Below are 9,133 nucleotides of genomic sequence, written 5' to 3'. Positions count from 1 at the left end.
GGGGGAAGAGGGGCAGGAGACACGTGAAGAAGTCCTGGACTGGGGTGCAGGGTAGTGAGGGGCCTAGAAACTCTCACCCGACTTTCACACGCCCCCACTATGGGCGGAGGTGGTCTGTGCCCCTCCACAAGCAGAGTAAGACCCTTACCCTCCCCTGTATCAGGAATTGGCGGCGAGGACGCCCCACCCTCGGCCCTCGCATCAGGGCTGGGACGAGGACGCCTCATCCATGCTCACCCTGCGGGGGCGGGGGCGGAGGGGGGTGACGGTGAGCGTGGAGAGGCCCCCACTTTTCTGCTCATGCGCTCCCATTTAAAGATTCTTCGGAACGAAGCTGCGCCTGGGGAGGCGCAAAGACGCCCCCCCCCCACCCCGCAACTGAAACAGCGGGCAGCGATCCACCTCCCCACACCTCCCACTTTCAGGGACGCTGGCCCAGGTGAGAGCGGAGGGGCGGGAAGAGGGGCGGCCTCCCAGCTCCCTCCCCTGAGGGGCGGGGTGAGGGCTGGGCGGAGCGCGGCTCGGGCGGGGCGGGGCCGGAGGCGGGGCGGTGAGGCAAAACCGAGGGGCAGAGCGCGGCCTGGGCGGGGCCAGAAGGGGCGGGGCCAGGACGGGGCCAGGGCGGGGCGGGGCTCGCGTCGGCCCTGCTGAAGCGCCCATTTCCTCTGGCGCCGGCTGCCTGGCGGAAGTACGTCAGTTGTTATCCGCTCGGGGCGCCGCTGCCACCGCCGCCTCACGAGCCCAGGCGCCTCATCCCCGGTCTGCGCCCCGCCCGCCCACCGGGCCTCCGCCCAGCCTTCGCCCGCCGCCAGCTGCCCGCCGCCAGTCGCGCATGGGGCGTGCCCCCGGGGCCGCGGCCGAGGGCCGCTGAGCGCCGGCCTCCCCGCCGATGCGCGCGGCCTCCCGAGCCGAGGCGCCCAGGCCGCGCCGGGCCCGGGGCTGAGGCCACCCGCGCGGCATGTCTGGCCCGACCCGCCGCCCGCCGCCGCCCACGGCCGGAGTCGGCGCGATCCGCACCGAGCCCGGCGGTGCCGCGTAGCGCAGCGGCAGCGGAGCGGGAGCCCGACGGCGCGGTCGCAAGGTCACCGCGCGCCATGGAGGCCAAGGTCCGCCAGAGCCGGCGATCGCGCGCGCAGCGGGACCGCGGCCGGCGCCGGGAGGCGGCCCGCGACGCCCGCGATCAGAGCGCGTCGTCGGGGGACGAGCCCGAGCCCGGGCCCGGCAAGGAGAACACGGGCCTGCCCCGCGCGCCCCCGCCCCGCGCCGCCGCCGCGCGTCCCCCGCGCCGCCGCCGCCGCGAGTCCAGCTCGCAGGAGGAAGAGGTCATCGATGGCTTCGCCATCGCCAGCTTCAGCACGCTGGAGGCCTTGGAGGTAGGTGGGCCCCCCGCGAGCATGCTGCCGCGGGGTCGCGAACGGGAAGCCCCTGGGGCATGGGCACACCCACCCCTTAGGGCTCCCCGGGCTGCGTGGGCCCCGCGCGCCCTGCGGGTTGCTCCCGGAGGACCCGGCACCCTGCGTTGGGTGCAGGTGTGTTTGTGTCTTGAGGTGCTGGGGAGAAAAGTCTCTAAATTACACTGTCCGAGCTGGGGGCTGTCTGGCTACTCAGCCGGTCTTTTTTCAGTTGTGTTTCTGTTGCCAAAATATCACTTGATTCGGCTCAGGATGTGCTAGGGAGGTGGACACTGCTGGACTTGGTGGAGGCCGTGATAAAATGGATACATGGGGAATTCCTCCTGTTCCCCTCCTCCTCCTGGAGGTTTCTGTTCAGACGGGGAGAGGGAGGGTCATGTTTTATCCCCCTCTCTGCGACCGCTGTTTGCTGCGTGGTTAATAGGAGGGCAGAAAACTATTGTTTGTCTGGTTGAGTTATCATGGACAATATTTGTTGAGCAAATGCTTCCGTTCTCGCCTGGAACCAAGTGAGTGGAGAAGGAAATGGATGCTGTCAGAGTTGGCAAGTGGACTGGCTGGGGGCTGCGGTCTCCTAGAACCGGCCTGGGGAGGAATGCCGCCTGGCTGCGGAGTCCCGTGGGCCCCAGCCAGCTGGCCAGCCCCTCCCCCCCTCCAGGGGCCCCAGGCAGCACTTATTTTGGGGGACCGGCACCCGCTGGGTTTGGGGCCCCAGGGACCGCTCAGTTAACAGCTCCCCTTTTCCTGGGGGTTGGGGGCCAGTGGCCTAGGACTCACCAGTCGCAGAAGCTGAGCTTTGGGGGAAGGGAAGTCCCCACAGTGCCGGTCTCTGCAGTGAGCCCCCTCCCAGGGGTGCCCCGGGTCCGTAGAGAGCCTCAGGGTCAGGTGCTGGCAGCCAGGGAGAGGTGGCCCAGGGACAGGTTTGCCCCTTCTTGTCTGGGCACATGGATACACAGAGGTGGGGCACCTGTGTCAGAGCTTGTGCGAACACACAGCCCCAGGATCGTCTGTTGTGCACATCTGGGGGGCCTGAGATGGCTCCTGGCCTAGGGGTCCTCAGCGAATGCGCTTTGGTGGGGCGTGGTGGCACGTGCCTTGGCTCCGTACTGGGCAGGGGAGGTCCCAGGGCTGTTTTCTGCCTTTGTACAAGCCAGGTCCTGCCCTGCGGCGTCTGAGAGGGGATACACCACCCACCTTCCAGAAGTGTCACCGCTCTGCCCCGTGGGGAAAAGACAAAACCCCTACTGCGGCCTCCAAGGCCCTGCGTCCCATCAGCTGGCCTCTGCCACCTGACATCCTCTCCCACCAGCATATCAGCCCCTTTCAGGTTTTGCCTCAGGGCCTCCGTACTTGCTGTTCCCTCTGCCTGGGTGGTTTGGCGCCTTCATGTCTCCGACGCAAATGTCACTCTGAGAGGCCCTCTCCAGGCATGGCCTGAAGCAGCATGCCTTTCCCCCCAGTGTCCATCTCCCCGTTTTATTTCACAACCTTTCTTTGCTGTCAGTTACCACTCTTTCCGAAGCTGTCTGCTCTGTTGTGAAGCCCTCCCCGCCAGAACTTGTAGCTGAAAGAGAGCAGGCACCGTGTCTGTGTGTGTGTGTATGTGTCCCCTGCGGGGTCCTAGTGCCCCATACGTGTTTGTGGAGTGAACCAGTGAGAGGAGAAACTGAGGTTCAGGAAAGCTGCACCCAGGGTCACTCAGTGCACCTGTTGGGTCCACACGCTGCCTGCAGTGGCTCTGGCTGCACCCCTTCTGCATCAGGGGCCAGAAAGTGCAGCCTCGGCTTTAGGGGACTTCTGCAGGCTCAGACCAGTCCCAGCCGGGTCATAGTGAGACTGAGCTTGCTTTCTGCTTGGCATTCACACAGCCGCATCACCGCAGGGCCACTCCATGCACCTTTCTCTGCCCTTCTGAGCCAGGGAGGAGTCTGCCTGCCTTGGAAAGTACGGGGCTTCTGGACGAGTCATAACTTCTAGATCAGCCCCGCTTGTTTGGCCTCATTTCTTGCTAAAGTGTAGTGGTTTTCCCCCAGAGTTCAGATAGTTGATAATGAGGCTGATAGTGACAGCTAGCACTCAGCAAATGAGTGCGCTCTACCAGGTGCTGTTCTGAGGCCTGCTTGTCCCCACGGCACAGATGGGGACACTGAGGCCCGGCACCATGAGCGTTGAGGCCTCAGCCTGCCTGGTCTCAGAGCTCTGCCAGGCCCTTGGGAGTCCATCTTGGCCTCCATGCGGACACGGGCTACCACCTCTGGAGCATAGCCTAATGTTAGGTGTGGCCCTGCTCAGGAGGTGGGACCTGTGCGTGGTGCCAGTGTCCCTCAAGTCCTCCTTACCTCTGTCCTGAGGATGCAGGCCCCCTCACCTCTGCCCGGGTAAGGCCTTCCTGCCCCTTGCGTCCTGGGCAGGTCCCAGGCACCCTCACCCTCTACCCTGTGTACCTGAGTCTGCCCCTGGGGGAGGATGAGACCGATCCCTGCCTCTGGGGTAGCTGAGAGGATCACCGCCACCTCTGTTAGGTGCTGTGGACACAGCAGGAGCTCCACAGTGTGGCGGTGATGTCGACTGAGGGCAGCACCTGATTTGGCCTGGCTCAGGATGTGTCCACAGTCCTGGGGATAGAGTTGTCTCCTGGAATCCTGGGTCGGGCGGCTGGAGTCCAGCGTCTGAGCTGAGGGTGTTCAGAGGCCACAGTCTGGACAGGGGGTCACACACCTGAGCCCTCATCCCCATCGGCTTTCTGAGTCTCTGTCTGTCCGTGTGGGGGCAGTGAGCAGGTGGCAGCGGGACAGCAGTCTTGTGGTTTGGGCAGGACAGGGGCTCTTTCTTCTGTTCTCACTGACCAGGGACATTTGGGACAGACTGATGGACAGCCTTTGCTGTCCCTCTGATTCCTGAGATGTCACCACCTCCCGGTGTGTTGACCAGAAGCGATGGGAAGGCCCTTGAGGGCAGGCCAGAGCAGCACTGTGGTTCTCTCCCCAGGTCCTCTCAACCTTTCTTCCCTATGGCAGATCTGCCCTCCGACCGCAGGGCAGGTTGTGCGGGCCCCGAGGTCTCCCGGGAGGTCGCCTTACGGGCAGTCAGGACGTGCCCAGCAGACCTACTGTGCACCTCCTGGGGCTTTCCCTCAGGGCCGCCAGCCCTTGCCCTCAGCACCATCTCTGCAGGTCTGGAGAGAAAGCATTTGCCGCTAGAACCACTCTTCTGGTTGGGCACCCATATGATTCTTTGTTAATTTGCTTTTCGAACAGCAAAACACTTTTACGTGCTTCAAAAGTCAAGCTTTATGACAAGGTGTATTTTGAAAAAAGTCAGCTCCCAACTCAGCCTCCTTCAGTGACTACTCTCGCCAGCCCCTGGCTTTTCCAGAGCATGTTGTGCAGCTGTAACCACGCTTTCAGTCTGGTGTCTCCTTTTTTGCAGCAGGAAAAGGTTATTTACCACATCTGTACACATGTCTGGGAGGTGTGTACCCGGGAATAGAGATGGAAAGGAAAAGACCCCACATTTTAGCTGTGGTCACAGGTGACTGCCTTCCTCTAATTCTGTTTCCTACACGCTGACCAACACGTGTTACTCTTATGAGCACAGAGCACACCCCGAGGCTGCACGTGAGCTGCTGCACGTGGAGTCGTGCCTACGGAGCCCTGTCGCTGCCGCACACCACGCGGGGGCTGCCCAGGGGCTTGCTGTGCATTTCCCCTAAAATTAATGGCGCTTTTCCAGCTTGGGAGGCGAGCCTCACGCCCGCTGAGCAGTGGGGTCCGGTCTGGACCTGGCCCCGTGGGGGGTCGGGGAGTCGGTGAGGGGTGCCAAGACGCCCCCTACCCCCGGCTACATCAGGAGGCTCAGTGGTGGCGGTCTGTCTTTGGGCCGGGTTCAGCGGCCCACGGGGGCGGAGAGTGCGTGGTCTGTGCCGGCTCTGGGTGCTCAGGGAGCTGGGGTGTAGCCCCCGTGGCCCATGGACAGAAGCCCATGCTGTTGGTTTGCCTGGGGGGCCACGTGTCCAGCCCAGCCCTCTGACGGGGAAGCAGGGCTGAGACCACGCAGATGATTGGGCTCTGTGAGGAGAGCCAGCAGCCAGAGAAGCCTTCAGCTTGGAGAGCGTCCGAGCCTCCAGGCCAGAGCACCTCCTCCAGGCTGCCTTCTAGTCTTCAGATGGGGAAACTGATGCTGGGTGGGGGGACAAGTCCTTGCCCAGGGTCTGCCTGCCACAGTCCCAGTCCACAGATGGGAAGAGGCAGGGGGTGGTCCTGCGTGACATCGAAGGGGCGGCCTTGTCCTGTGCCGCAGGAGCACCGCTGTGGCCCGGGCCGGCTGTCCCACCTCTAGGGAAGGGCCGTCCCTTCTGAGCACCGTGGGCATCGACGCCAGACTGCAGAGCCTGAGGCTGCACCAGGCTAGGAGGGCTCAGCTGCGTCCCCCGCGTTGCCACGTATCCATCACGGGCAGTAGGATCACAGAGTGAACACGCAGAGGTGACACCCAGCGTGGAGGCAGCCACAGTCCTGACGGACGGTCAGCTCGTTACCCTTGCCTGCCCCTGAGCACAGGTGAGGGTCTTGAGCCCCGTGCAGGGGGCCAGGGCCATCTCCTGCGCTCCGGCACGCTGGCCCACTCCCCTGCTCCCATGGCTGGGGCTTGCGCGCACAGCACTTGTGGCCCCTGGGCCTTGGTTCCCCTGTGTGTCCCACCCACACTGTGAAGGCCGGCGGGGGGCTGATGACAGGAAAGGTGGCGGACGTCTGTCTCCCCACGGCCGCCCTCTCCCAGGCGCCTGGAGGCTGTGCTGCGCCTGCGGCAGAGCGCCGTGGGCCCCCCGCGGCCAGCAGCCTCCCCTTCCCACAAGCTGCGTTTGCCCCGGCGGTGCGGCCCGGGGGCAGCTGCGCCCCGCTTTCCCTTTGCCCCACCCTGGCTTCTGGGCAGTGTGCGCACGTCTGCGCCGCGGAGGGCTGGGGACCCGGGTGCGTGTGTCAGGCGGGCAGAGTCGGCCTTCTGCAGGAGGGATGCTGGCGCCTGGAAACCACCCCTGCCGTGGGCGTGGGGTCCCTGTGAGCTGGGGGCCACCACAGTGGCAGCAGTGGCGCTCCGTGAGGCACCTGCTGGGGACACACCCCATCCTGGCCTCGACCCGTGTGGTTCCCGCGCTCTGCGCGGGGCCCTGGGAGCAGGGAGCCGTGGTCACGGGGGCCCTGTGCAGATGGGGAGACTGCAGCGTTGGCCTGGCCTCTGCCACTCACCCGGGGCAGGGCCCAGGTGCCTGCTGCGGTCTCGCTGCCCAGGCCGTGCGGCCCGCACTCCTCTGCCGAGAGTCCCTTTCTACCTCCTTGGTGACCGGCGTACCTGCTGGCCCTGGTGCCCCTGAGGACGTGTCCCCGGGTGCAGTCTCGCGAGGCCCCTGGGCAGCCGGGCCGCCTCCCAGTCAGAGGTTTTCAGCACCGTGGGTTGCATAGCCGAGCCGCGGCCCGCCTCAGGCAGCCCTGGCGGCCCCCCCACTCCTGGACGCCTGCTCTGGACGGTCTCGTCGCTCTTGCTCCTTGCGGCCCAGGCAGTGGTGGCCCCGAGGCAGGCGAAGGCAGGCTCGCATGAGTCTGCCGGGCCTCTGGCAGCGACCGCCGGCCACCAGGGAGGGCTCTGACCCGTCCTTCTCTCCTGACTCACTGAGCATCGATAAGCAGTGCCCGTGCTGTGCTGGCTGCAGGCTTGGCTCCAGGCAGATAGGTGACTAGACTCGCCGGAGGCTGGGGGGAGGTCACGGGCTGTCGTGACAGCGTCCGCAGTGCAGGCCAGGCGGCTGCTGGGCGGGAGCCGGCACGGGTGGGGCTCTCAGGTGGAGACGCCTGGGGAAGGTGGGTGAGGCGCTCGGCAGCTGGGGTGAGGGTGGGGACATGGGTGGTCACTGGGGTCACCTGAGGCGCTTTCTCCCTCGGGAGCTGGAATCTGAAACCTTCATGGAGTCAAGTGCTTTGGGGACTTGGGCAGATGTACTTGGCTCCAGCTGGGTGTGGAGAAGCTTCCAGTGCCCTGGTTTCCCACAGTAGTCCTGGAAGGAAAACACGCTGCACTGCGCTGCTCCCTTCGTTCAGCTCCCCAGGCCTCTGTGGGAATGTGGCAGGCGAGCTGATGGGATCCCGGTGGGCACGGCAGGCACGTGAGGGCGGGGACTGCCGGGTCACCCCCTGGCCTGGGGAAGCGTCTCAGTGGCCCAGGCGCTGCTCCCTCCTTGGAGCAGCCGTCTGGGGCGGTCGCTGCCCTCTGGACACCGCACGGAGCAGCACACGCTGACCGGCCGCGGGTGCCTGCAGGTCCCAGACAAGGGGGGGTTCTCTGGTGAGAGCTTAGCGTCAGCCAGAGACTGGTGAGCGGAGCCGCCATCTGTGGAGGCACACGTGTGGCCCTGGCAGGGGGCCGCCGCTCACACGCCACTGCCAGGGAGGAGTGGGCGGCCCGAGTCCGGCCCCGGCCGCGGTGATGCCAAGTCACGGAAATAGGAGCGCCGGCCTTCGGGGCCTCGGCTCACTTCATCCTCCGAGCAGCCCTTGCAGTGGGTGCTTGCTGTTCCATTGTATAGACGAGAAAACTGAGGCATGGGGGTTAAGTCACTTTTTGAGTCTACATGGCTGGCAAGTGGCAGAGCGGGATGGGAACCAGGCACAGGGCGTAGGTCTGTGCTGCGCCTTGGGGGCTGGGGGTGGAGGCCATGTGACCAGAGAGCGGCAGGGCTCCCACCTGTCCAGCCTGGGCTTCACCTTTCTGGCCTAGGGCTGCGTGTCTGGCCACCCTGCCTTTCCTGTCCTTGCGAGGGAGGGGCCTCACAGTTTCACGCTGAGTCAAGAGTTGACCCTGTGAGGATCAGGTTCCTGGTGGGTCCTCCAGACCAGCTTCCATGGGAGCTCCAGCCCTGCGTGGCCATCAGCCACGTCCTGAATCCTCTCCCCTGGCCCTGTCCCACTGGTCGCCCCAATCTGACATATTGTGCCACCTCGGGTGCCTGGCAGCTGCCACCCTCCCTGCAAATTCTGCAGCCTTGGGTGGGGTGTTCTTGTGGCCCCAGGGCTCCTGTCTCTGTACGAGCCAGTCCCCACAGGGACCGTGGGTCTGCCACGACCCCATCACTCAGCTGACCTTACACACCACAGCTGTCCCTTCTGCCCCCCAGCCCTGGACCCACATGCTGGTCCTCAGACCCTGGCAGGACCCTGGCCGATGCTTTTCCCACGTGCTGCCTGGCCTGCCCTCAGCCCTGGCTCCGCCCGCGGCCCCAGTGAGGATTTGTCAGACAGGAATGCTCATAGACTCGTCTGGATACAGCCAGGGGCCCCTGGCTCCGGAGATCACATCTCTGCCTGGCCCAGATCCCCTAGGGGTCCCTGTCTGTCATCTGTGGAATGAACCCATGTTCCCCTCGAGGCCTGGCCCTACCCATCCCCTCACCTCAGTCCCTGCACCCAGGAACGCCTGCCTTGGGGCCTTGGCCCAGCTCTCGCCATCACCCAGGAGCAAGTTTAGGATGCTTCTTCCGAGGCCCTACCAGCCAGCTGAGGTGGCCAGTGAAGCTAGTGAGTGTCTCCCTCTCCTCACGTGTGGCCCCTGGCAGCCCTGTGCCTGCTCCGGGTCGCAATTTCCTCGTCTAGGGAGTGACAAGGTGGAAGTACCTGCCGCGTGGTCCTGCGCCCTCCCCACCTCCCCCTCGAGGCCCTTCTCTGAGCTTGTTT

General features: G+C 65.1%; 1 protein-coding gene across 10 annotated transcripts in view; it reads left to right on the top strand.

Annotated features, from left to right (window-relative positions):
* Positions 1 to 688: 688 nt before the first annotated feature.
* FBRSL1 (fibrosin like 1) overlaps positions 689 to 9,133 on the top strand; it is an 84,033-nt gene continuing 75,588 nt past the window's right edge. For all 10 annotated transcript variants that reach the window (XM_081253389.1, XM_081253385.1, XM_081253384.1 and 7 more), the window contains exon 1: positions 689 to 1,373. In XM_081253389.1, the coding sequence (XP_081109515.1) occupies positions 1,095 to 1,373 (279 nt within the window). In that variant the 5' untranslated portion in view covers positions 689 to 1,094. The remainder of the gene's footprint in view (positions 1,374 to 9,133) is intronic.

This window comes from Mesoplodon bidens (assembly GCF_964165515.1).
Source record: "Mesoplodon bidens genome assembly, chromosome: 13".
Classification (NCBI taxonomy): domain Eukaryota; kingdom Metazoa; phylum Chordata; class Mammalia; order Artiodactyla; family Ziphiidae; genus Mesoplodon; species Mesoplodon bidens.
Note: the sequence above shows the minus strand (reverse complement) of the source record. Positions and strands in the feature narration are given on the sequence as shown.